We start from the raw sequence: 27,982 nt of genomic DNA on the forward strand, positions 1-27,982 counted from the left end.
TTTTTTTTTTATTTTTTTTTTTATATAAATATGTATAATGTTTGTTATGTTCATGTTACTTTAACAAAATTTTAGTTCTTACAGTTAAAATACATTTTGTAAAAACTTTTTATTTTCTTCTGTTTGCCCCATTGCAACTTCTTTGGGGGTCTGTTTCCGACCCCGGTTGGACTTTTTTTATTTTTTTATTTTTATAAACCTCAGGGGGAAAAAAAAGAGGGTGAACAATGAAGCTGGTTTTGCCCTTGACAGTAGGTTTCCTTTAGATCATATTTGACGAATGCCACAAAGCCAAAAATGCAACATCCACAAAGATGGGCAAGGCCGTGCTGGATCTGCAGAACAAGTTGCCACTGGCCAGAGTGGTGTATGCCAGTGCCACAGGTGCCTCGGAGCCAAAGAACATGATCTATATGAGCCGTCTGGGGATCTGGGGAGAGGGAACCCCCTTCAGAACCTTTGACGACTTCCTCCACGCCATTGAGAAGAGGTTTGCACAGGAGCATGAACTTGTTGGCTGGCAAATATGAAAACAGTCCTTTATGGATATGTAATCTGAATGTACTCTTCATTTATAGGGGCGTGGGGGCCATGGAGATCGTCGCAATGGATATGAAGGTCAGCGGGATGTACATCGCACGCCAACTCAGCTTCTCAGGAGTCTCATTCCGCATAGAAGAGATCAGCTTGGATGATGATTTCAAACTTGTGTACAACAAAGCTGCTAAACTTGTGAGTTATGAGAAGAATCCCTGAAATCCAAGCCATTCCCCTCACTTCTACTTTAATGTGTGTTAGTGGTTAGTCCTGTTGGTCAAAGGAAATTTTTTAAGACTTTAAAGTAAAGAAAGGCTATGCTTTGTTGATTGCACACTACCGTTCAAAAGATTTTTTATGCTCACCATTATTTGATAAAAATAGAGTTAAAAACAGTATTATTGTAAATATTTCTATTTAAAATAACTGTTTTTATCTTTTAATATATTTTAAAATGTAATTTATTCCTGTGATGGCAAAGCTGAATTGTCACATGATCCTTCAGAAATCATATTATGATATTATGATCATATTATCATATATGCTGATTTGGTCAAGAAACATTTCTTATTATTATCAATGTTGAAAACAGTTGTGCTGCTTAATGTGTTTGGGAAAGCATTTTTTTAGGATTTTGAAAAAATTGAACTGACCACAAACTTTTGAATGGTAGTGTACATGTTGAAAACAAGTATTTGAATATAATATTTGTTGAAGACATCTCCTATTATCCAGTAGGTACAAAACGCTGAACAGAACCATCTTCAGAAAAAAATTAATTAATTAAAATAGTTCACCCAAAAATTTTAATTGACATCTAAACCTGAATTTTAAAAGAATATTCTGGATGACCTTTTCCATAAAATGGAAGAGAATATGGACTAGTGCTGTCAAGCCCCAAAATATTGTTTGTCTTGGTAATCTTTAATCAAAATCTGAACATTTGCTTCTGCTCTGGAATGGCAGTCCTTCTCTGATGATGTCAGTTTGACGGCTTGGGCAGAATATCCTTTTAAACACACCCCTCCAACTGTTAGATTGATATGAGTGAGAGACAGAGAGGAGGAGCGCCAAAATAAAACCATGCCCTCTATTCAATATTCCGTTTCAGAAGGAAATAAGTCACTACACTGAAATAAAGTCGGCAGCAACCTCCGGTTCACGCGGACTTTGAGGTTATCTATAAGGCAGTGTGCTCCAAAACAGTGACAAAATTCGCATTTAGAAGATATATAAGCATTCAAAGCTTGCCGTTCGTCACTTCCGCCAAAATGGCTCAACAATTTTTTTGACGTCACATCGTACTTCAGCTTCTCATTAAACTTTCTGTCCAATCAAATGCTCTCTAGAATCCGAAGCGCCCGCTATAAAATAAAATAGACACTATAAAATAGACGCTGAAGCCGCGGCTGAAATCTTTATAGCAATGTGGATGAGATTGTGGCTGGCATACCCTGTCAAATGCGGCTTTACAGAGCTCAACGGCTCTGAACGGCTCTAGCCCAAGCTGTGATATAAACGAACGCTATTGGCTATTTTAAAAAGGGGCGGAGCAGCTTGATATGTCCCGCCCTGTCTTCCTGTTTCAGTTAAAATGACGTCAACACATAGAGTAACCCTGCGTGTTTCTAAGCATTTCAGGGGACCTTTAAAGGTGCATTTTTGTCATTTTGAAGCTTAACATCTTCAGTCCCCATTCACTTTCAGTATATGAAAAAGAGTTACCAGGATGTATGGGTTTGGAACAACACGATGGTGACTAAATGATGACCGAATTTTCATTTTTGGGTGAACTGTCCCTTTAAATGAAGTACCATCTAAATTGGTCTGTAAATGTGTTACTTTGCTGTGTACATACATCTGACACGTATATCTGATATCTCCTTTGCAGTGGGCGGAAGCTTTGGCCGTGTTCATGCAGGCCGCTGACGAACTCTGCATGAGCTCCAGGAAATCCCTATGGGGTCAGTTTTGGTCATCCCACCAGCGTTTCTTTAAATACCTCTGTATCGCTGCCAAGGTGCGCTGCCTGGTGGAACTGGCCAAAAAAGAGTTGGAAGCAGGGAAGGTCAGTCAGATCAGCGACCCTGAACTCTCTCTCATTATTATTTGTTGCTAAGGCATTTGACAGTTTTTTTTCCTCTCTCTAGTGTGTCGTGATAGGGCTACAGTCAACAGGTGAGGCTCGAACCAGAGAAGTCCTTGACGAAAACGACGGACACTTGGACAGATTTGTGTCTGCTGCCGAGTAAGTGAATTTTGGGCATCATTGAAACCTTTCTAAAATATACGGCCACCTTATGACTACTTCTTTCCAGAGTAGTGCTCTTGCAGTTTCACAATGATAGAAAGGTTTCTCAATATGTTACTGTGGTCATCTCACAGGCCATGTATCATTCTGAAACCTAGTGTCATCTGATAATAACCACTTCCTTAAGCTATTGGCCATTACACAAAAACACCTCTTCTAGTCGACTTATTGACACAATAATGTGTTTGTGTGTTCCTCAGGGGTGTGTTTCAGTCTCTGGTCCTCAAACACTTTCCGTCAGAGAAGCAGAGAAGAGAAAAAGGAGCTGGGAACAAGAGGAAACGTGAGTCGTGTTGTGTGTTAGTATCACTGTCCATACATTGCCTGTCTTTGCTTTCGGCCTCATGGTTTGATTGAACGTTCTTGCGCAGGTAAGCCACGGGCACGGCAGCCAAAGCAACCCCGACAGATTACTGATGTAGCGGGAGTGATCAACATCAGCGATGACAGCAGCACCGAGTCTGACGCCATGGACAGCGACTCCAACTCCTCGCCAGACTCAGTCCAAGACAACACTGACGATGTCATCTTCATCAATCAAACCAGCTACCAAATGGGTATGTTGACTGTGTATTATATGGTGCAACTCATATTATCTCCCCAAAAAAGTCACTTACAGCACCTTTGAAGTAAACATAAGCAATTGATTTTCGCTTTCACCCTTTCTTAGCACGGTTAGAGGAGATGAAACAAGGGCTTCTCAACAAGATCGCTGAGCTGGGAAAAGAACTACCTCTTAACACACTGGATGAGCTCATTGATAAATTTGGAGGTCCAGAACAAGTATCAGAGGTCATTATTTATGTATTTATTTTAATAGTCCAAGGATAGTTACACTTCAAAAACAAGGTTGTGTCCAGGTGCTAAACATCTTTTATGTCTATGCGCCCAGATGACGGGACGTAAAGGCAGAGTGGTGCGTCGGTCTGACGGCAGCGTCCAATATGAGTCTCGCGCTGAGCAGGGCCACACTATCGACCAAATCAACATCAAAGAGAAAGATCGCTTCATGAATGGAGAGAAGGTAAATCTCAGAAAGAAAATCACCAACCTTTCGGCTCCGATTCCTTTGGTCCATCCAGTAACACTCTGCTTTACTCCCTTCAGTTGGTAGCCATCATATCAGAAGCGGCCAGTTCTGGGATTTCACTTCAAGCTGACAGAAGGGTGAAGAATCAGTGTCGGAGGGTTCACATGACCCTGGAGCTGCCTTGGAGTGCGGACAGGGCCATCCAGCAGTTTGGTGAGTCGGCAGCATTGCCTTATGTCTACCTATTAAGTTTGTGGCCATGCACTAGTTATTTTGTCTACTCTAAGTGGGACAGTCTACCATCTCCAGGCTAGATCACAAGTGCTTCGATGCTGTTGAAAAGTGGTTACACTGTCAACACCCAACATGGCGTCAATAATTCCACAGCCTCTAACCTTGTCATCAAAGCTCTCTTCCCATAAAGAGTGTCACTGTACCAAAACAACTAGCTGATAAAACGTTCTGTTCCTCAGGTCGTACTCATCGTTCCAATCAGGTCACGGCACCGGAGTACATCTTCCTAATCTCCGAACTGGCAGGCGAGCGACGATTTGCGTCCATCGTGGCAAAGAGGCTGGAGAGCCTGGTGCGTTCTTGACATGCTAACTTCTAGTTTGTTTCCATTTCTCAGTACTTTAAAAATTGTAATTACATATATGTGACCCTGGACTACAAAACCAGTCTTAAGTGTCAATTTTTCAAAATTGAGATTTATACATCATCTGAAAGCTGAATAAATAAGCTTTCCATTGATGTATGGTTTGTTAGGATAGGACCATATTTGGTCGAGATACAACTATATTGAGAAAATCGCCTTTAAAGTTGTCCAAATGAAGTTCTTAGCAATGCATATTACTAATCAAAAATTAAGTTTTGATATATTTACGGTAGGAAATTTACAAAATACCTTCATGGAACATGATCTTTACTTAATATCCTAATGATTTTTGGCATAAAAGAAAAATCTATAATTTTGACCCATACAATGTATTTTTGGCTATTGCTACAAATATACCCCAGCGACTTCAGACTGGTTTTGTGGTGCAGGGTCACATATTTTATTACACGTTTTTGCTTGCATTAACATGTTATATAATTAAAGGGCACCTATTATTCCCCTTTTTACAAGATGTAATATAAGTCTCAGGTGTCCCCAGAATGTGTCTGTGAGGTTTCAGCTCAAAATACTCCACAGATAATTTATTAGATCATTTTGAAAATGCCTATTTTGAGAGGAAGCAGAAGCATGCTGTTTTCGTGCATGTATCTTTAAATGCAAATGAGCTTCTTCTCCCCGCCCCCTTTTCCAGGATAGGGCTGTGCCTTTACAGCTGGTACCTCAAATACTCTGCCAAAAAACATCTGTTTGGTTTTGATTATTGTGTATATCGCGCTGAAATCATGCGTTTTAAAGCCGTATCAGTTTAAACTTCTGATATAGTGTTTTCTGAGCGCACACAGAAAGCAACTGTCACACAGCATGTGAGCACTAAACTAAGTTCTCTTTCATGTCTTATTACTCTTAAACTGTCAAATACACAAGGTTATGTTAAAAACATGTTACAAAAACAGTCAGTTATGTCTGTAAAGGTAAACAGCTGGGAAAGAAATTGCATGCTTATATTAGATCTGTGTATGAAGTGACAACAGCGTAATATGCAGTACCTATACTATATGACCCAAACAATAAAATAAAAACAGAAAATCACTCACTGCTCTTGACCGAATAACTTCTATAGCTTTAATAAGTTAATTTCTAACTTGAATGCTGCTTTTAAATGCTCTAGCGTGAAGATATTGTGTGCGGGGCTCTGCTAATACGGCGGTGTCAGTCAGCAACCATGGGCGGGGCCTAAACAATGTGACATCACAATGCTCAGAGAATCAAAACGGCATGCCTAATGAGACTGATTTGTTTTAATGGGGATTAAAAAATAAGGAGTGGGTGGATTTTTATTATTGTAGGGTGGTTGTGTTCACACACTGCTAGCACACATATATGTCCAAACACCATGTAAAAGTGGATTTTGCATAATTTGTATTTTTCTAATTTATTTAATTTCTTTCAAATAATGTTTACAAAATCTTTCTTTTGTTCTGACTGCAAATAGTTTAGAAACACTGTGTTTCACATGGTGAGTTCTTAAAATTATGGGCCATTAATGTGTTGGAACAATATTGGGACTTAAAAAAAAAAAAAAATTCTCTCCTCACTCCACTTCTACTCCGTACTTCTCATATACCTAAAACCTTACGTTCAAATCACTACTTTGGTCCTGACATTTCTAACCTATGTGTTTGCTTTTCACAGGGAGCTCTGACTCATGGTGACAGGAGGGCCACAGAGTCTAGAGACCTGAGCAAGTACAACTTTGAAAATAAAGTGAGTAACTGTTTGATATAGAACAATGACACTGCTAAAAATACTCAGATAAATCATGGACTAACCCGTGGTCTGTTTTGGCTGTTCCTCATAGTATGGCACCAAAGCTCTAGATAAGATTACCAAAGCCATCCTTGGTCAGATTGAAAGCAAGGTACCCCCTCCAAATGACTATCCTGGTGGCGATTCCATGTTCTTCAGAGGTAAACCGGTTCTGTGCATTATTCTGTTAAGATGTGGATCAGCTAGAACCTTAATCTCACCAAAGCTACCAATGCTTTCTAATCTTAGACATGAAGCACGGTATGATGGACGTAGGCATGCTATGCAGTAATTCACGCTTGGGCATCAACACTGAAAAAGGTAAGGTTTCCACAAGAGACATATTGCATATCTTATCTGTTTTGTCCACACTTGACACATTTCTTCACATGCTAATCACACACATCCACATATTTCCCTACATCATGTGACTTCATGTTGTTTCAGACTGCAATATCACCAAGTTCCTCAACCGGATACTGGGCCTGGAGGTGCACAAACAGAACTCCCTCTTCCAGTATTTTACGGACAATTTCGACTACTTGATCGAAAAGGACAAGAAAGAGGGCAAATATGATATGGGAATACTGGGTAAGCAGCACTTCTTCTGTTGGTGTGGTACTTTAAGTTGCATTAATCTGCTTAGATGACAACATGAAGATTTCTGCTTTCTCTCAGATCTGGCACCAGGAAATGACCAGATTTATGAGGAAACACAGGAGAAGTTTCTAACGGCGGGAAACCCTCAAGATGGTCAAGTTATCCTATATAAGGTCAGTTTTTTTTTTTTTTAAGTAGAAGCAGAGGTTCAAACAAAACAACTCTTTAATGGCAGAGCTCAGAAAATATGCCTAAGGCACACGAGTTTCATGTGTGACATACACTACAAAACATGCTAATCATCCCTTCCACCAAGAGCAAAGTTTATTTTGACAGCTTATGCAATGAGGACTGGTTTAACAGCCATTACTGTAAGCAGTTCCTTGACCGAGAATAAACCACACTGCGATACCTTTTTCTCATAAATTTGGGATCCAGTCATAGCCAGGACATGTTGGACACTAGTCCAACCATTGTGGACATGTCTGACAAGCATTATCTCTGACAGAACTGTTTGTTTTGTTGCACAGATAAGTGTAGATAGAGGTATGACATGGTTGGAGGCTCTCCAGAAGGCCCAAACTCTCAGCAACCCGGACGAAGGCTTCTATTTATCCCATAAAGTGAGTATATGAGCAAAAAATCTCATCTTTCCAAATTTGCATGTAGTTTCCTTGTAGTAACACAGAAAAGATGGTTCCTTGGAAGAACCTTTCTGTTCAGGGGTGAAGGAGGGTTCATGTGTCATTAGAGTTGAACATGTTTGTGCCTGTCTCATTTGCAGTTGAGAGGTAACTACCCATGCGTGCTGCTAGCCGTGCAGGGCCAGGAGCACAACATGATCATCTACAAACCAAACATCGGCAAGCAGGCCCAAACGGAAAGCCTTGATAACCTTCAACAAAAATACCACAAGGTGTGTTCAAACTCTTCATCATAAATGTAATGATCAGAACCTGCTGTGTGGAAAACGTCTCTGCTGACATCTAGTGAGCAATATAGGTTGAAGACACTGTTTTTAAGTGATGTTTTCTCCCCTTGCTTCAGGTCACTCCAGAGGAGGCACAAGATAGCTGGGAAAACCAGTTCACTTTCTCCTTCAGGAAATGTAGTCATGCTAACTGGTGAGAAAACCTTCCAGACTTCTGACTTGGTACTAGTCAAACTGAGCTCAGAGGATTTAACGTGTATGCATGTTTCCTGCAGGAACGGGAGGTGTAAGAAGGTAGAGGAGGGTCAGGAGTGCTTAATGGGTACTCGATTGCGTCAGTATCACATGTTGTGTGGCGCTCTGCTCCGCGTTTGGAAGCGTGTGTCTGATGTGGTCGCTGACATCACCAATTCCAGCATTCTCCAAATTGTCCGGCTCAAAACCAAAGACAGCAGCAAACAAGTTGGTGAGTCAACCCGTTAACCCTTCCTGAGGAGTTCCAAACCAAAAGGTTGTAGGTTCAACAAAACCACTGCAGTCGTTTGAAAGAAGGCGGCATCTTGTAATTAATGTTCTCTCTTCAACCTAGGTATTAAAATCCCAGAGAACTGCATGTCAAAGGTGCGTCAGGAGTTGGTGAGGATGGATGCAGAGGTGAAGCAGCGACATCGAGAGAAGGAGCAGCAAGCTCAGGAGCAGCGTCAGGCTGAGGAGCAACAGAGGCTGATGGCACAGCGTCAGTTTTTCTCCCAAAATTTGTTCACCTCATCTTTGCCAAATCCCAGCCTGGCCAGCTTACCCACTCCGTACATCTCCTTCCCCTCGTTCCCTTCCATAAAATACCCTTTGGAAGAAATCCTGGACTTGTCGGTTCAAAGATCCTCGCCCTCCTCCCAAGTTCGCACTCAAGCTGACCTGGGTGTAGACAACCTCTCCAGGCAACCCGAACCTATGGTGGACGACTTTAACCTTGAAGTGTTTATTCAAGAGCAGCAACAACCACAGCAGGAGAGCCAGGCCACACAGGAAAGCAGTTCAGCACGGGACACAGAACTGTTAGACATGATACTGTCTTTGAACTCCTTTATAACACCCCCTAGTCAGACTGCCCCTGCCTCTTCCTCCTCAGATGCACCTTTGTCGGTACCCATGGTCTTGTCAAATTCCTCCTCTTCTTCCTTGTCCAACTTCACTCACTCACTCACACCACCTTCATCATCTTCCTTGTTGTCGCGCATCTCTCTCTCCCCTACGGACCAGCAGATGCTCCCAGTACCCAACAGCCACTGCAGCTCTGAAGCCATCATAAACGTACGAGAGGTGTTGAACAACATGCTGCAAGGTGGAACAGAATCACGGCAGTCCGTCATTAAGTACCCACAACCCGAGTGAGATCCTTCCAGTCGGACTCTCCTGTAGACGCGCACACACACACGGGGCTGTAGTCTGACCACTGCCGGCGTCCTGCTCCGCCACTGGCCTCGGTTCCACAAGCATGAGATTCTGCTTCATAAGATGGGAGGAAGTCTGGTGTTCCTAAACATTTTGTCTCCATACTATGGATAGTTACCGAGGTTGTCATCCCAGTTTAAACATCCGGAATTTTATACACTGGGGCTTTAAAGAGTATTGATTTACCAAGAGTGAAAACGATTTAAGGTTTGTTTAGGTTATGTCATACCACATCGTACAGTATATTTTGCTTAAAGATTTTGCTCAAGATGGAGCATGCAGCTGCAAGGTGGAACAGAATCACGGCAGTCTGTCATTAAGTACCCACAACCCGAGTGAGATCCTTCCAGTCGGACTCTCCTGTAGACGCGCACACACACGCGGGGCTGTAGTCTGACCACTGCCGGCGTCCTGCTCCGCCACTGGCCTCGGTTCCACAAGCATGAGATTCTGCTTCATAAGATGGGAGGAAGTCTGGTGTTCCTAAACATTTTGTCTCCATACTATGGATAGTTACCGAGGTTGTCATCCCAGTTTAAACATCCGGAATTTTATACACTGGGGCTTTAAAGAGTATTGATTTACCAAGAGTGAAAACGATTTAAGGTTTGTTTAGGTTATGTCATACCACATCGTACAGTATATTTTGCTTAAAGATTTTGCTCAAGATGGAGCATGCAGAAATGAAAAGACACTTGAGGTACCATTTTGGTTCCTCGTTGCAGGAACCCTCCGGGGAAGCACCAGCCACCTTTAAAGGTGCCTCAAATGTGATTTGAGTCCTGAGAGGTCTTCAGTATATATTTTAAGTGCCCCAAAAGGCTTTCTTTTATAAAGGGGCCACTGGAGAAACTTTCTTTAGAGTTACTAAAGGAACTGGCTGTACATTCCTTATAAAACATTACTGACTCTCCATTTTGAAAGTGTGCCTTGAGGTTCTCCAAAGGGTTCTACCAATGTGCCGACCAAAAGGAACCCCGAATGGTGCCTCAAGTATCTTCTTTCTGTAGGATCTTTTTTTTTTTGTGGCCACAGATTCCATGTTGGCCTAGCTGAAGTTGTACAAACCTCACATATGCAAGACATAGCGCAAAGTTCACTTCGGCAAGGAGCTTAAGTTTTGTTTTGCATTGGGCAATCATCAGCTTTACATTTCCATGATGAACTTCTTTTAGACAAAACACTTTTCCTGAGGAGCAAGAGAACAGGCTACTGTTGAAATGTGCCTTTGGAACAGACAGTGGAATGTAGACGTAAACACATACTCCTGTACCGTTCACGTGCAGATGTTTGTAATGTATTTATTGCCTTTATTTATCAGGCCTTGAAACAGTGTGCTAGTAGGAGAGCGTAACTTACCTGTGCAGCTGTCTCTCTGTTGTTCTAAAATAGAACAGTCTGTCCTGCTGTCCCCTGTCTCGCAATGTAATAAGACAGAACGGTAACAATCTGTTAGCTGATTGGTTTATTGATCCCAAAAGGCATTTAGTAGCACTTCGTCCCTTTGTTAGTACAATATTTTCATTGTGACCTAGAAACTAAAAAGTCCTTCCTTCCTTACAATCCAGAGTGGATAAAAAAGAAATTAAAAAAAAAGATTTCATCATTTGATGCGATGCGAAAGGCATCCCTGGTACAGTCAAACTTTTATCTAGTTGAATTTAAGCCCTTTATTTAATAGATTCATTGTCAAATGTTTTAAATAATTGTAAGGTGTATAACGATTACTTGATTATTCTTATTTAATTTGAAAGGGACATGTTTTAGATTATTGTTTATATTTTGTTTTATTGATACTATGATATTTGTAATTGTGCAGACAGCAATTGACATTGCTCTGCTGCACTGGGTGGTTGAATATTTTGTTCCTTTTTTCTGTTTATCTTCATTCTTTATGCAGTTGATACATTCTTAAATATTTTCACAGCAATAGAGAGATATTAATATCGAACTGAAACCCAAATATTCACTTCATAAATTCATGGCTCTATGGTGTTAAAACCACTCCCTATCTCAGGATGAAATTTATGTTCAATTAGTTAAAGATTTTTTATTTAATTTAGATCAAATATATCCAAATGTTTAATGTCTGCGTAAAGATATGGTTCGTCTTGTATGTAAAATCCTGTCATTGACACATATTAAAGATTATTTATTTAGCCATTATTGCATATTCACTGCACAGTTTATTTTATTCTTTTCATTGAGGGAGATTCTTTCAGCCACATTTGCACTTGAAAATTTTTATGTGAAATTACATGTAATTTCTTTCTCCTGCATATTGTTGTTACATACTCGTTCAAGAATTTGAATTGTTCCATGATATTATAGTGCATCCATCCAAAAGGCATTTAGTAGCACTTAGTCCCTTTGTTAGTACAATATTTTCATTGTGACCTAGAAACTAAAAAGTTCTTCCTTCCTTACAATCCAGAGTGGATAAAAAAGAAATAAAAAAAAAAGATTTCATCATTTGATGCGATGCGAAAGGCATCCCTGGTACAGTCAAACTTTTATCTAGTTGAATTTAAGCCCTTTATTTAATAGATTCATTGTCAAATGTTTTAAATAATTGTAAGGTGTATAACGATTACTTGATTATTCTTATTTAATTTGAAAGGGACATGTTTTAGATTATTGTTTATATTTTGTTTTATTGATACTATGATATTTGTAATTGTGCAGACAGCAATTGACATTGCTCTGCTGCACTGGGTGGTTGAATATTTTGTTCCTTTTTTCTGTTTATCTTCATTCTTTATGCAGTTGATACATTCTTAAATATTTTCACAGCAATAGAGAGATATTAATATCGAACTGAAACCCAAATATTCACTTCATAAATTCATGGCTCTATGGTGTTAAAACCACTCCCTATCTCAGGATGAAATTTATGTTCAATTAGTTAAAGATTTTTTATTTAATTTAGATCAAATATATCCAAATGTTTAATGTCTGCGTAAAGATATGGTTTGTCTTGTATGTAAAATCCTGTCATTGACACATATTAAATATTATTTATTTAGCCATTATTGCATATTCACTGCACAGTTTATTTTATTCTTTTCATTGAGGGAGATTCTTTCAGCCACATTTGCACTTGAAAATTTTTATGTGAAATTACATGTAATTTCTTTCTCCTGCATATTGTTGTTACATACTCGTTCAAGAATTTGAATTGTTCCATGATATTATAGTGCATCCATTTAGTTTTCTCAGTGCCTCTCTAAAAACAGCCAGTAAGATGAACATGTGACTTAAGTTTCGGTTATGCATTCTAATAAAGCATTTTACACAATGAAAGCACTATACGATGAGGCCATGAAACTGGGACAAAGTCAAATTAGTCTCTGTTACTAAATAGAAATCCATTTGACTTGCTCTGTGTATGATTTGCACTAAAACAGCATAAATGAGTTTCTGTCTGGTTTGTGATCCAGTGCTGCCATGTTTGTTTGCTCATAGCCCTTCATGGGAATGTTCAATTCTGTAAACATCTCGATTCATTGGCTTTGCTTTTATATCAATATGGCTTTTACGTAATTTATTGCTATGAAAGAAAAACATGCTACTGACTATATGTATCTTGAACCGTTTTATTCCTGTGTTCTTATGCTTTTGTCACTTTCTATAGGCCTATTTATAATCTAGATCCAATTGTATATATTGTAAAAAAAAAAAAAAAAAACAACAACAAAAAAAAACAAATTGTGCCTTTTGACTGTTTCTTAAAGAAATTGTTTTCTACTTGTATCTAAAGAATGGAACATATTACAAACTTTGTTATTAACAAGGCAAAAAATAAAATGTTCAGATTATGGAGTTTGTTGTGCGATTATTTTTGGTAAATTAATTAAAATTATTGTTGTATTGCTATATGTTGCCAATACAAAAATTGTAGTTTACTGATGATGATATTTAAAGGAAAATAATTTTACAAATTAATAATTTTATTGCATCTTAATTTGAGAGCACTTAGCTGATGTTTTTCTTGATTTTTCTCCAGAAGTATATAAATATGTTGTTGTTTTTTTCAGTGGCTTTGTATGTTTACATATTAATTTATTAATGTTTACATATTAAAATATTAATTAATAGGCCTATAAACATTTTACTAGACATTGTGGCTCTTTGGAAGTTTACTAAGGCCCCTAGTGGTCACCTGTCCTCTGGTTGAGAACAGTTGATCTAATGATTCTAAGGTACTTCAAATGATACCATAGTGTTACCATCATGGTTTTGGTGGCAATGTCAAGAAACATGGTAACACCATTGTACCTTTTGTAAGTGTATGAAATGTTGTAACTAAATTAAAATGATATACCATTTTGTATTACCCTTGACACCAAAGACCATCAAGTTAAGTTTAGTCTTAGAAAAGACTGGCTACTACACTGCAAAAAATTATCTGCCAGTGGGGTAAGTAAAATATGGCAGATAATTTTACCTGTTTTAAGCAAAATGCACTTAATTTAGTTTTTTTCCCCCCTGGAAACAAGACCAAATATCTTAAGTCATTTGGCTTATCTAGTAAAAGTATCTTGATTTAAGAATTTTTAAATATTTTGACTAGAAACGACAAAAATACTAAGTAAGATAAGCCATTTTTTGCAGTGTAGTCCCTGCAAATGCAAATACGGTGGTACAACAAAGCATTTCGTGGTAGCCTGCTATTTTGCGTAATATATATACTCTTCCTATTATTTGAAAGAATCTTAACTTATTTTTGGGGTTGGAATCGTGTTTACTTGAGGGACAGTCAATGTATTCACTGAGGAAAACTAGCAGCAGCTAACGCACTTCAGTCAGGCGTGTGACCACGCCTTCCCGACTGATGGCGCTATAGTGTAGGGTACGGAATTATTTTACTCTAATCGTCTAATGAAAAATATTTTCTCAGGCATATACAAGTATTTTTAGACAAAATAACAAAGAAAAAAAATCTAAAAATATTTTTATAGCACAGTAGGTATTACTAAAGAAATGAAGCCTCGAATTATCTATCTTGTCTTATTTTAACACATTTTTAGAGACTTGTTCTCAACGTATTTTATTTTGACACTATGCATCCCACAGCCATTTGGTGTGACAAAACGGAAAATAAGATGAAAATGACACTGTAGTGTAGTGTTTGGTATAATAACTGGCTTCGTGACGAATCTGCCCAACCTACCTGTATTAAACTCCTCCCCCATGCTTACAGGTACACGAGCAGGTGCTGTATAGATGCTGGGAAATATAACGAAACCTTATTAGAAACCTGCAGGTGCCAGGCCCTGTAAGGCCTCCAATACGGAATTAACTGTGAATATTAGCTTTCGTTTTTAAAGCAGACACATAATAAGGTGAGTCCAGTGTTTTTCTTTCCTGCTGCTTTGTTGTGTTGGCCTGAGTCATTTCACATTTTGCTGAAATGTAAGCTGTTTGACTGGAAATTACGGCGAAATGGTAAATAATTGGCGGCATTGTGTAAACACAACCTGCTTCGTGTGGTCTCTGAATTTACAGCTCGTATTTTAGATCAGATTTTAGATTATACATGTTTCTACTTCTCTAGGTGAGTTCGTGTAGCTAGAGCTATGTGTTGCCAGATTGTTTTTGCTAAAGACACTTTATTGGTCCACAGTTTTGAGCATTTTCTGTTTCTAAAGTCTGACTTAAACCGTAAAATTATTTGTTTTTAGCAAAGTTCGTATTTGTTGACGGCAAAATGTGAATAATGTTGATGCACTTTAATATGTCTCATTCATATGAGAAACATTGTTAATCGTTATTTTAATAAGTCTTTTCCTAAACATAGCCTATGTCCTCAATTTTGAACCACTGTCTTGTGAACATATGGTTTCATTTAGAAAACGAACCGTAATATTGTATGTTTTTAGCCATTAAAAATTCTGACTTATTAAATGTGAATGTCGGTTCATTTTAATTTAGGTTATCTGTTATATTATGAGAACCGTTGTTAATTTTAAAAAATTCATAAACTAAGCAATAGCAATGTCCGATTCTTTCGAATAGTTCTTTTGAATCGGATCTTTTTAATGAACATGTCGAGCCAGTTCACAAATCCTGTCTGAACGATTCGTACGCGTACCGAAATCGTAGGCTACTGAATTAGTGCACTGAAAAAGGGATTCTCGAGTGAACTGAACAGAACAGCGAACCGTTTTTAGGAATTTTGGGTCATTTTCTGACTCGTAATGAGCCGAGAACCGGTTTTAGAGTCATCCAAGAATATGACTGATAGGCCCACAATAAGTTTACATAGCGCGTTTGCAGAGAGGAGGTGGTTTCTGAACTTCTGTTCGAAAGAACCGATTCGCTGAAATGAGACCAATGATTGAAACAGTGCTGCAGTAAACTCCGCCTAATCTGGCTCTACTGGTTCTGCCACTCATTTGAGTCAATGCGTGCTTTGTAGTTTCACTGTGGTTTCGAGACGCAGCTTTCCCTTACAGTATATCCCCATTTCTCTTCAGTGATGCTATTCACATGTCTGAGCCAAAGATATAGTTTTGAAAGACGTTTTTCTGTTTTTGCATGGTTAGTGTAGTATTCCCATCAACTGTATTCAGTCCTTTAATTGTCGTTGTATGAGTTTCTCTGAAACTGAGGTGTGTTGACGTCTAAAGGTTTAGGCCAAACTGCCCTGCTAACAAAAATATGTTTTAAGAACATTTTGCTAAAGTTCCCATTAAGTTATCCGAATGTTCAAGACATTAAATTAGGGCTGCACGATAAATCGCATGCGATATTTAACGCGCATCTTGTCAGAAAAGCCCTACATTAAATGTTGTAAAATTGATTTTCTTGGTTATGCGTACATTAGAGAAAGCATTAAGTTTGTTTATCGTTTTGCAAAAGTTACGGGAATGTTATTAAAGACCAGATCACTTTGAATTAACATTCTATTAATGTTACCGGAAGAATGTTTATTCATGACTTTGAGGGAACTTTGCCAGAACGTTACCTAAAGTTCTGGGAATGTTCCCTGTTGGCGGGTGTGTCGAAACATCTCCTATGTTCTTTGTTTCCTTATGTTTTCTGTTATGATGCAGAACAACTCATGTAAATAGTTGTAAAGAACTGGGCTGGACCACCAGAAACATGTGGTCTCCTATTATGAAAGCGTTTCCAGATAATGTTTGAGGGGGCACACCTTTGCACAACACCATCTGACATTAGTACATACCTCCTGCATTTCCTGTCAAGACTGTTGCCCTGAGGGCGTGAAATGATTCCAGTAAGATGACCACACTTGGGTTTTTGGAAAAAGGGTGCTTCGATTTGGACACTTCCTAAATTTATTTTTATGTAACCACAGAGATGAAGCCCACATCTTTGATATGGGAAATCCAGCTGTATTCCATTGGTAGCTATACTTTGTTCCTGTTGCTATGCTGTTGCTAAGGTGTTCAGAGTGGTTTTTAGCATGTTATGTGTTTTGGTTTTTTGTGTGTTTGCTATAGGGATGGTTGACTTAAAGGGACAGTTCACCGTAAAAATTAAAATTATCATCATTTACTCACCCTCATGTCGTTTCAAACCTGTATGATTTTCTTTCTTCTGCAGAACAGATAGTATGACGTGAACGTTATTGTTACCATTAACTTCCATTGTATGGAGAGAGAGAGAAAAAACACTGACATTTCTCTAAATATCTTTTATGTTGCACAGAAGAAAGTGGTGGCTCAATGCTCATTTTGTGTCTGAAATAACTTATTCTGAAATATGTTAGAAATACGATTCATAACATTCCTTTACATCCCACACATGATGTGCATGTCTTTAATTTCTGAATTCAAGTTCATTTTTAAAAGATTTTTGTATTATGAAATACAAATCTGACATTGACAAGACAAAGTTAACTTTTTATCATGAAATATATTTTTGTTAATTAAAAAAAAAAATAATGATTGTATACGCTCACGTGTATTCAAGGTATGAGGAAAGTATGTTTTTGCTTTTTACTTGTTCACATTTTTTTTTCATTTAATTGAAACTTGTTGAAAATGATATAAAAGTTCTTCAAAACCATATGAAACCAACATGAATACAAACACTACATTTCTAAGAATTTGTCTTATTTTATTCTTATTTTTATTTATTTTTTCCATTCTGGACAGTGTTAATATTGTTTACTAATCTAAAAATAATTTTAAAAAAAAAAGTTTTTTGGTGTTTGAAATAAATCTGAAATAATATAAATTATAACTATACTAAACCTAAAAAACGTATTGGAAATGAGAGATTTTGCTTTGGCAACTTCCTGAAATAAATACTATAACTTAAATAAAATTGTATTAAAGCTAAATAAAAATATTGAAGAAAAGCTCATCCAAAAGACAAAAGCACACAAGTTAGTAAAACTGAAAAGAAAATGAAAACCGGAAATATAAAATAAAATTCAAAATAGTAATAAATACTGTAATATTATATAAATAATACTAAAATAACACTGATTGTGGAAATTTATGCTAAATGTCACTGACCCACATGCTTAGCGTTAGTGTTTGTGTTCTGCTTCATCAAGCCCAACATATGCAGAAACCTTCAGTGTCAGATGAAACATTAACAGGCCGGGTAATGATTGTCAGTGTAACCTCATCAGCTTCCTTTAGCAACTCGAGGGCTTGTTATCGGAGGACATTCTCAAAATATTTGAGGGCATTTTGGGAATTTTTTGGGGGGGTTTTCGATGCCTTGGATACCAAGTCTGGATTATGAAACCTTAAATAAACCATTCTCTATCCATCAATAGTCTTCATAAGGTGGCATTGTCTCAGTGAATGGAGACTGCCCCACCTAGAGATCCAAGTTCCTCCTTAATTCCTTGAGGGACAGTAAATATCAAAAAGTACCAAAGGATTCGTTGAACTAGTGGGTGGAGCTTTCTTTGGGCTCAGGTGGGGGTTCGTACACAGTTTGTTTTTTTCCACATTAACTACTTGTCAGGTGCATGCATCTCCAAAAATGGAGATAGTATATTTCCTCCAATATTTTGGATACCCTGCTTTGTTTACCTTCCTATGCTAATAAGGTAGCCTGTCACGTTTAGTTCTGTCTGGTGGAAATGGAAGTGAGATTTAAAGGGACGGTAAGTACTAGTTGTTTATGCTAGCAGTTGAATGTGCCTAACATTAGCTTTCTTAAGTTTACTAAACAGCGAAATGTGTCATCTGAGCCATGTAATAACAGCTTTACACAGACGAGACTATAAATACTGACTTGCACCTGCTTTACTGGGGCTCAAACCTGTATAGTTTGAGGCTTTTGTTACTGTTATAGGGTGTTATAGTAAAATAGCCTTAATTACGTACAGATTGAATATGATAAACTGGCAAACAGTCAGTGTACTTATTTGTATTGTAGTACACTAATTGCAGGAGTCATGTGCTTTCCTCATAGGCAGGGTTGTGATTTCAGTCATTTTCTAGATGCTTACTCACTGTTTTTTACTACATGTTGTACATTGTTACATTTCATTATTATACGCTAACATGTGACTTAGCAGCTATGACCCTTAAAGGGATAGTTCACCCAAAAATGACATTTCTGTGATCATTTACTCACCCTCATGTCTTTTCAAACTCATGACTGTTTTTTTTTTTCTTCTGTAAAGCACAAAAGGAGATATTCTGCGGAATGACCTAGCTGCTCTTTTTTTAATATAATGAAAGTGAATTGGGACTCGGGCTGTCAAGCTCTAAAATGACAGAAAAGTCCATATGATTCGAAGATTGTGCTGGTTAGGTTTATGCAAGTTCACATAAATGAATTGAGTCTGGTAACCCATTAGCTTTGTGTTGGTAAGGCTCTGTGCAGTGATGTGTTTAATATAATCATAAACTACAGCATAGTCAGACTCAGTAGTAGTAGTATGTCAGAACAGGTGTAGGAACACTGGACTGTTAGAGTCCAACATATTCTATGAAGGGAGTTTCCTAGAAAAGAGTAGTTCTGATATTTGCATCCCTGCTTTCCTCGGTGTGAGCCACTTCCTTTATGACTATCGCTGGTGTCATCGACAGTAGTCATAGTTTGTTTCATATCAGAAATCTACGCAATTTCAAAGTAATACTAGTGTCCTGTGTAGTCATAGTTTTTATAGTTTTGTGTTCATATATGAAATATGTTCATCAATTTATATAATATTTGTGCATTTTTTTTAGGGGACAGTCACAATGTCACACCTAGATTTTTATATTTTCTGAAAAAAATGAGTGGTATAGATGTGTTAATTTTGTTTTGGTTTGTGAACAGACACTCTCTCTGACCTTTGCTTGCCAACACCGGCCAGTAAAAACATGGGAAACATTCCAGGAATTCTCTAGTCCAATAGAAACCGCTCTCACAGCATGGTTACAGGTCTTTGTTTGGGGATACGTAAAACAGTTTGACTTGAAATCAAATGTTAGATATTAAAATTCAGCAAATTTTACAATTCATTGCTCATTATTAACTAACTTGCATCAGCCGTACTAAACATGAACTTCAGAATAGGGTATGGTACTGATAATAACTTTACCAGTCATGATTGACGAGTATTTGTAATTTAGGTCATCATATGTTGGCAAGTTTCCAGTGGTCGGTTTCAAAATCAAATGGCATGCCAGTGATTTTAGCCACTCAGTGAATGCCTCCTGAGAGACGTGTATTGTCAGACTGTTTATTGGTTTGGTGAGCCGTTGGTGAGGAAGTGTCGGGTATCGCTGATGTCACGTGCTGGCTCCGCCCCCACGTACCTGTATGGCAGGAATTCCGCAGGTGGGAGCATGCTCAGCTAGAGCCATTCCCTCTCATGCTCGGCTGTGCTGACAAACAACAGCCGAGTGCTGGACCTTCAAAAAGAAGTGAGGCCCTCAAAAACTGGTGCTTTTCATCTGAACAGATATTTGTGTGGTAGCTTTGTAAATGTTGATATTTTGTTGCTGTTTGCTTGATGTTGCACAAATAAATGTAACCTCTTCTTTCTCGTTTCAGAAAGCAGTCATGGAGGAGATGACAATATGGGAGCAGCACACGGTCACGTTATCAAAAGTAAGTTGCGAATTGAGGGATTATTTTCGCTTTAGCCACACCTTTATCGAGCTCTGTACAGGTTGTCAGAGAACATGACGGCAGGTGTAGAGTTTCCCCAACAATTGAAAGTTGAGATGGATTGAAAGTTTAGTGAGCAATAGTGATACCATGATTGTCGTAAGAGTTGTTTCCACCCGTCACTAGGACACACCCGAAATTTTGGAATGCCAAGTTTGGGGTCATGTGGTGCATTTCAGTATAGAAAGAAGCTGCCTTCATCCAATCATTTTTTGTTTGTTTACTATGTTTTTTTTTTTATTCTTTTGTATTTTTGAAGTACTTTATTCATCCATTTGATTTTTTTGTGTTTTGTTTTGTATTTCTTCTTTCATAATTTGTTTTTTTTTTGTTGATTTTCTTTTGTTATATATTTTTTTGTCTTTTTTTATGTGTGTGTTTCATTCTTTTCATTTGTTTTTTATTTTGTTTATTCTGTCTTTTGTTTAGTTCTTTTGTTTTTTGTTTGTCATTTTGTTTTTGTTCTCTTTTGATTGTTGCTTTTATTTTGAACACATTTTGATTATTTGTTTTTCTTTTGTTTTTGTTTTTCTTTCATTGTTTCATTTTTTTCATTTGTTAATTCTTGTTTTATTTATTTCATTCTTTTTAGTTTTTTCTGTTTTGTTTTTCATTCTTTCATTTTTTTTCACTCATTTGTTTTCTTTTTTGTTGTTTTTCTTTTGTTCATTTGATATTTCTCTTTCTTTTTCTGTCTTTCTTTCTTTCTTTCTTTTGTTCGTTTCATTCTGTTTCTTTGCTTCTCTTATTCTTTCGTTATTTTTTTGTTTGTTCTTTACTTTTTTTTATTCATTTCTTATTTTATTTCATTCTTTTTTTTATTGTTCTGTCATTCTTTTTTTGTTTGAGCATCCATTCTTTTATTTGTCTATTCTTTTGTTTGCAGGATTCCAAGGTCGGCTTTGGTTTTGCGGTCTCAGGTGGGCTTGACAAGCCCGTAAACGGGGACACAGCAGTGATGGTCTCTGATGTGCTTCCCAGCGGCCCCGCCATGGGTCGTCTTCAGTGAGTACACGTCCACTTCCCCTGCATTCAGACCCACACTACTTCCTCCCACAGATCCTGTCTAATCCTGTCCGACCTGTCATGTTTGTGTGCAAGATGGAAAAACCAACATAGTCAAACATATTTGGCAGATGATTTTTGTGATAGAGACTCACGTGATTAATTGCCCGCAGGACACGAGATCAGATAGTTATGGTGAATGGCGTTTCGATGGAGAACGTCACCTCACTTTACACTATTCAAAATCTGAGGAAGTGCGGGAAAATTGCAAACATTGTAAGTGAAAACATTGCCAAAAGCATTCTTGAATGTTCTATGCATGTTCTATGCATTTGAACTGAATTTAGTAACTTTACAAATAAAAAAATTACACTGTTCGTTCATTTTGTAGACTGTAAAGAGGCCACGCACAGTTCAGATCCCTTCGAGCAACAGACCTACTCGTTCTGCCTCACAATCCAACATACTAGATGACGAAATGCCACAGAGGAGGGGTCAGCGCAACACAGACACCAGCCGTAACCGACGAACTCGAAGCGTGACACCTGACCGCAACGGTCACGACCTTCCCATCATGTCCGGCTTCAAGAGACTTCCCAATCAGGATGTGCAAGACAAACCCGTCAGAACAACCCTGATCAAGAAAAAACCCACAGATGGTCAGAATCTCAGTGGCTTTGCATTGTATAATTATTAGTGGTTCTTGCCAAGATTTTGACATGTTTCTCTCTGTAGAGTACGGAATGAAGCTGGGGAGTCAGATTTTCATCAAACACATGACTCCCACTGGTCTGGCTGCCAAAGAGGGCAGCCTTCAGGAAGGAGATCTTGTTTTGAAGGTGAAGAGCTGGTTCTTTAGAAACCGTTCCAATGCATGCAGATGTTGTGTAATCTTTTTGAAAATTCTGGTTTAGATTAACGGCATGACGACAGAAAATCTGTCCTTGCTGGAGACCAAGCACCTGGTGGAGAAGTCTAGAGGTAAACTGACCATGTTGGTGTTGAGGGATGAAAGAAAGTTCCTCGTCAGCATTCCAGAAGTGGAGGACAGTCCTCAAAACAGTGCCGACGAGAGGCGGCAAGACAGTAGCTCGGAGCTGGATGGTAGGAGTAGATGTTTTTACAGCACGTAGCTGATCTGTGCCGTATCACATACTATAGAGTGCTGCAGTGATGACGTATTTTTGTAATCCAACCCGGTTGGCATCATCTTGGTTCCCTCAACAAAACCCAATAGGATTTTTTTTCTTCCCCATTGACTTCAGAACGATGGAGCCAGAACTGCTAAAAAATGTCCATGTTTTGGCCTACAAAAATACGCCATCTTTGCAGCACTCTATTGATGTGGGTTTTAATATTTACTTTTCAATTTTTGCCTGAAGAAATCTCAGACCTAGATTCTGACGCCCCCACAAACCGTACATCCCGTCCAAGAGACCGACGTTCTCGCAGGTAAACATCTCAACTCTAACCTGATCTCATTTAGTTAAATGATCTTTTCACTAACAGAGCTCACTGATCTGCAGAAATCGTGCCGATCCTGTGTCAAAACCACGTGAATCGCCCCCTTTGCGCTCTACACTCACAAGACCACCCGCCCAGTCAGTGCCCCCTCGCAGAGGTGAGTCTTAGTTGAACAAAACTCATTGGTTCTCATTCATGAAACACATAAAACCATGACAATGTTGTCAGATTGATTTTACATAGTGGATTATCATGGCCAAGAGGTTTTGACCTTAGTACTTTGCCCATTGTTGTATGTGCAAGTGGCTGAATGATGCTTTGGTTTTTGTTCAGTTCCCTCAGAGTCTGAATCGGACCGCAGCAACTCGCCTCCATCGTCAAGACATGGCACTCTCGATAACAGAGACCGATACAAGTAAATATGGCTTTGCGTGAATTTATTGGCCCCATATGCATGTAGACAATTATGGCTCTGCAGCACCATAGTTATATATAATGTTGTATTTAATTTGTTTTGTTCAGAAATAATAATGAAACTTAATGAAACAAACTTTTTATTTTATTTATTTATTTATTTATTAGGGTTTGTTTGTTTTGCTATTGTTGTTGCTATTGTTTGTTTTTTATTTTTCTATCTGTGTTTTTTGCCTTTTATTCTTGGTTTTATTTTTTGTTTTATTTTAGGATTTTTTGTTTTGTTTTGCAGTTTATCTTATTTTTGTTTGTTTTTTTCAGTCTGGGTTTTTTTCAGTTTTTCTTTTTTTCTGCTTGGATTTTTGTTTGCTTGTTTTGTGTTTTGTTTTTTTGTTTTTTTCAAGCTGCTATTTGTTTAAGTGAGATGCATGGCTCACATGTTAGTTTGTCTGTTTCAGGGTTCTCTCCGGGATCTCTGCGCTGCCAAACCCTCGAGCCTCACCCGTCACCCAGAACTGGAACTCCTCCACTGCCTCTCAGCCTCGCAGAGGTCTGCCTCAAATCGCTCCGACACACAGTATAGCTGATTTCACCATATTACATATAAACCAGCTCTGGAATTAAAGACTTTACTGAATTATGGCGATTCAGTTAATGATTTGCATAAATGTTGTCAATGATACAATCTCAATAACTTAACTCTGTTTGTTTTGTGTGACCAGCTGTTTCAGAGTCAGATTCAGACCGAAGCGCCTCTCCGCCCCCAAAGCGTGAGAGTCCCAGACCTGAAAATCACTCCAGATACAAGTATGAGTGCACATCAAGAGCAGCAAACACCCAATCCAAATGAACTCTTAAGCACATTTTCAATATCGCTAAGTTGTTGAATTGGCTAAAAGACTGGTATATCTCAAGTATGATTGGAAACAGAAAAATCTGTTCTTATTCCCAACCAGTTCCGTTCTTTAAACTATTATCAGACCGGATGATGTTCATGAAGATTAGTGCAGGGTTGTCCGATCCTGCTCCTGGAGGGCCAACATCCTGCAGAGTTTAGCTCCAAAACAATTGCCTAGAAGTTTCTAGTGAGTCTGAAGACCTTGATTAGCTGGTTCAGGAGTGTTTAATTAGGGTTGGAGCTAAACCCTGCAGGATAGTGGTCCTCTAGGGACAGGTTTGGACATATTTGGTTTAGCGATTCACAAACATGCATGTCACCCTTTATTAATTCACAAGTTTTCAATGATATATCGACTACTGAACTAGAAATGTCTTCATTGCCTCTTTATATCTCTTTTCCCAGGGTGCTTCCCGATCTTCCTCCTCCAGGCATGAAGTCTTCCTCTCTTAGCATGTCTCAGGATTTCCCTCGCCGCATGCCGTCTCCTTACAGGCCTCCACCCAGAGGTGACTTTTCACCCCATAGCACACTTTAGTTTCAATTCTGTGTCCCATTTTTGTGGCCATTCTAGCAGACTCATTCAAGAGCATGTGTTTTCTATACAGCTGCATCAGAGTCTGAATCGGACGATAGTACCGGACCTCAACGCAGACAGGAATCCCGCAATAGATACAGGTACACATGAGGGAGGCATCGCTGCCACTTTTAAATCAACTCTCATCGGGCTCTTTCAGTAGGGCCGATCATCTATCTGCACACGATGAGAAAAAAGTGTGTTCTTTTGTTTTTAATTTGCTTTATGTTTTTTGTTTCATTATGTTTGTGTACAATCATGTATTTTTGTTTCATTGTGATATCTGAAAATGTGGTATGTGTGATCTTTTAAAATAAAAGACACCAAATCAACCTGAGTTTTCGCTTGTAGTATGTTGATTTATGTCACTATACATATTGCTTCTAAGATGTAGATAATCTTGAATCTAAGATCTAAATTTATAAGTATGCAATCAAGTTATCCACCTAATACCATAAACAGCATATATAAAGGCATATTCTGCACATCCAGTGGTGTAATAGAGTTGAAGGTATCATAGATATGGATCTAATGATCTCTTTGATAAGTTTACTGTAGTATTTTCTGCTTGTCCATATGAATCATGGATTTTTGGGACTTAAATTTGACCGTATAGTCACTTATGGATATGGATAGTCCACCCCATTCAGTGAGAGAGACCCATAGAAACCCTGAGGTGAATATCTCCCCCTGTTCCTAATCATCAATGATATTACATTAGTTCCCACTCACTTCACGGACGAGCATAATTAAGTGTCCCCTCGTCTTCCTTTTTTCTCTCACCCTTCCATCTCCCCTTTCTCTTGCAGGGCGACACCTGAGGTCATGTCAGTCCCCGTAATGGATCCCCCAAAATGGGCGAAACCCTCAACGCCTGTACAGAGAGGTACGAGCCAATCATAAACAGAATATTCCAGGTTAAATTTGAACTATTGATGCCATGAAAATAAATGTTTTGTATCTCACTATTAAATATGAAACATGACAAAAATGTTAATGTGCAAATAATAAATATGAATGTAAAATATGTAGAAATATTGTGTATGTTATTATACTTTATTTTCTAAATATTAATGTGTAAATTCTATTAGTATTCATGCACGTTACACATTAAGATTTACATATTATTTTTCCACAATATATAAATATTATATATTCATGGCATGAAAATAAATTTGATCATTTTTCATACCTCAATCTTAAATATAAAAAAATATTTTAAAAAATGTATGTGTAAATAATAAATGGTAATATTAAATATTTAAACATTTGTGTATATTATTATACAGGATTTTCTTAATATTTTTGTGCAAATTCTGTAATTGTTCATATACATCACACATTAATATTTACACATTACTTTTCCATACATTTATAAATTACTTTTAAATATATACATTTTCAATTTTCATGACAAAAATAATTTGTCGTTTTTTTTTTTGGTAACTCAACCTTAAGTATGAAAAATATATATTTTTAATATTAATGTATATATATTTAAATATCAGAGTGTAGATATTAAATATTTAAATATCCATGTGTACATTAAAATGTTATTATTCAAATACTAATGTGTAAATTACTGTAAATTCTCTAATTGTTCATACACATTACACATTAATATTTGCGCATTCATTTTCCATAAATGCATAAATTACATATAAATACATATACATTTTTACATTTTGATGACATGAAAATACTTTCAGTTTTTTTTGTTCCTCAATCTCATGCATGACAAATATTTATTTAAACATGAAATATTTGTGTGTACATTGTTAATTAAATATTAATGTGTAAATTACTGTCAGTTCTGTTAATCTTTCATACACATTACACAGTATTTACACAATACATGATATTCATCACATTCATTTGTTATTAAATTCATATTAAATATGTCATTAGCTATTTAATTGAATTTTAACTAGTTCTATTTGCATTTTAAATTATCTCCAAATTGCTAATAATAACCCATAATACTCTGTAATTTGCATATTTAATCAGCTCCCTCAGAATCTGAATCAGATGCAAGTAACAACTCTCCTCCGAGAACACAGTCTCCATTCAGTAAAAACTCCAGAAGCAGACCAGGGTAAGAGATACTCGTGCTCTTTTCTTTTTTATGTTATTATTGTGCATATAAATGTGACATATTGTTTTGCATTATTGTTTTGTCTCAGAGCTGAAATGCAAGCGCCGATCATCAACAGGCGACAGGATTTTTCACTCAGAGCCGCTCCAGCCAGACCACCACCTGAAGGTCTATATAATGCATTTATTGGAAAAAGATGCCCTGCATGTTGCCTTATGTTTCCTGAATATTTCTGAATCTTTTTTTTTTATTGTCGTTTTGGTTCGTTCGCCAGATTCCTCTGAATCAGAAAGGGCCCCATCACCTGTCAGGAGATCTGAGAGTCCCAGCCACAACCGCGAGCACAGGTTAGGAACTCCTCCTATGACCTATATTTACATAATCCATACTTACAATAGCAAATTATGTCATATTGAAACAGGCTTTGGGAAAGTATGAGTCAATTTCCATGAGCGTTAAGAACAACAGTGTGTTTCGGTTAAAGTTAAGTCAACAAACACCTTGGTTGCCACTAAACAATTCCTTAAGACATTATACTAATCATAGTGGCTCACTGTGTAAAAGTGAATACTGACTCTCTTTCAGTTTCCCACGTGCTAATGGCACTCTCCGTTCTAACGTGTCCATTCCCAACCACACCACGTTGAGCTGTGAGTGTCAGCAGTCTAAAAGCATGCCCATAATGCATTGCAAACTATCGAGTGACTTGAGTACTAAACTGTAACTGTTTTATCTCAGCAAAAACTGTAGAGGAGCCACTTTATTCACTTCCTCCAGATGCAGTGCCAACACCAAACCTGGGGTGAGAAATTTAATGTTTCTTTGTGTGCAGATGAGAGAGTCATGTTTCACCCCAAAATTAAGAGGAAATAATAATCATTAATATTATTAGGGATGCACCGATAACGATACTGGTATCGGGCCCGATACTGAGCTCCTGTACTCGTTAAAATGCCCCGATACCAAACGCCGATACCTCACAGCATGTGATAAGTGCCATATTCAGACAAAGAAACACCGACAACAGACAGCAGAATGGAGTTATTAGAGATTAAAGATGTCTACGAAGTATATGTATGCAATGAATATAAAATATTCAGTATTAATGCCTGTATAGCTGATGTGCGCGAGCTGGTAAGCAAA

General features: G+C 37.8%; 2 protein-coding genes across 2 annotated transcripts in view; both read left to right on the forward strand.

Annotated features, from left to right (window-relative positions):
• The window catches only part of LOC107719621 (protein strawberry notch homolog 2-like), a gene marked incomplete at its 5' end in the record, with an annotated part of 10,513 nt that extends 951 nt beyond the window's left edge, over positions 1–9,562 (forward strand). Inside the window, 20 exons of the mRNA XM_016527102.1 lie at positions 267–490; positions 579–732; positions 2,429–2,605; positions 2,688–2,785; positions 3,049–3,131; positions 3,220–3,405; positions 3,519–3,640; positions 3,741–3,872; positions 3,956–4,091; positions 4,352–4,464; positions 6,190–6,261; positions 6,356–6,464; positions 6,553–6,624; positions 6,751–6,894; positions 6,982–7,076; positions 7,434–7,526; positions 7,688–7,819; positions 7,951–8,027; positions 8,110–8,300; positions 8,424–9,562. Of these exons, the coding sequence (XP_016382588.1) occupies positions 267–490; positions 579–732; positions 2,429–2,605; positions 2,688–2,785; positions 3,049–3,131; positions 3,220–3,405; positions 3,519–3,640; positions 3,741–3,872; positions 3,956–4,091; positions 4,352–4,464; positions 6,190–6,261; positions 6,356–6,464; positions 6,553–6,624; positions 6,751–6,894; positions 6,982–7,076; positions 7,434–7,526; positions 7,688–7,819; positions 7,951–8,027; positions 8,110–8,300; positions 8,424–9,226 (3,213 nt within the window). The remainder of the gene's footprint in view (positions 1–266; positions 491–578; positions 733–2,428; positions 2,606–2,687; positions 2,786–3,048; positions 3,132–3,219; positions 3,406–3,518; positions 3,641–3,740; positions 3,873–3,955; positions 4,092–4,351; positions 4,465–6,189; positions 6,262–6,355; positions 6,465–6,552; positions 6,625–6,750; positions 6,895–6,981; positions 7,077–7,433; positions 7,527–7,687; positions 7,820–7,950; positions 8,028–8,109; positions 8,301–8,423) is intronic.
• Positions 9,563–18,234: 8,672 nt separating this feature from the next.
• The window catches only part of LOC107719622 (tight junction protein ZO-3-like), an 18,530-nt gene continuing 8,782 nt past the window's right edge, over positions 18,235–27,982 (forward strand). Inside the window, exons 1-20 of the mRNA XM_016527103.1 lie at positions 18,235–18,383; positions 20,270–20,326; positions 21,273–21,391; positions 21,565–21,667; positions 21,783–22,050; positions 22,127–22,230; positions 22,306–22,495; positions 22,774–22,843; positions 22,918–23,012; positions 23,189–23,270; positions 23,728–23,819; positions 23,992–24,076; positions 24,573–24,676; positions 24,776–24,845; positions 25,554–25,630; positions 26,752–26,839; positions 26,928–27,007; positions 27,114–27,186; positions 27,425–27,489; positions 27,578–27,641. Coding sequence (XP_016382589.1) covers positions 18,360–18,383; positions 20,270–20,326; positions 21,273–21,391; positions 21,565–21,667; positions 21,783–22,050; positions 22,127–22,230; positions 22,306–22,495; positions 22,774–22,843; positions 22,918–23,012; positions 23,189–23,270; positions 23,728–23,819; positions 23,992–24,076; positions 24,573–24,676; positions 24,776–24,845; positions 25,554–25,630; positions 26,752–26,839; positions 26,928–27,007; positions 27,114–27,186; positions 27,425–27,489; positions 27,578–27,641 — 1,910 coding nt within the window. The 5' untranslated portion in view covers positions 18,235–18,359. The remainder of the gene's footprint in view (positions 18,384–20,269; positions 20,327–21,272; positions 21,392–21,564; positions 21,668–21,782; positions 22,051–22,126; positions 22,231–22,305; positions 22,496–22,773; positions 22,844–22,917; positions 23,013–23,188; positions 23,271–23,727; positions 23,820–23,991; positions 24,077–24,572; positions 24,677–24,775; positions 24,846–25,553; positions 25,631–26,751; positions 26,840–26,927; positions 27,008–27,113; positions 27,187–27,424; positions 27,490–27,577; positions 27,642–27,982) is intronic.

This window comes from Sinocyclocheilus rhinocerous, unplaced genomic scaffold (assembly GCF_001515625.1).
Source record: "Sinocyclocheilus rhinocerous isolate Xijiao unplaced genomic scaffold, SAMN03320098_v1.1 scaffold1294, whole genome shotgun sequence".
Lineage (NCBI taxonomy): Eukaryota > Metazoa > Chordata > Actinopteri > Cypriniformes > Cyprinidae > Sinocyclocheilus > Sinocyclocheilus rhinocerous.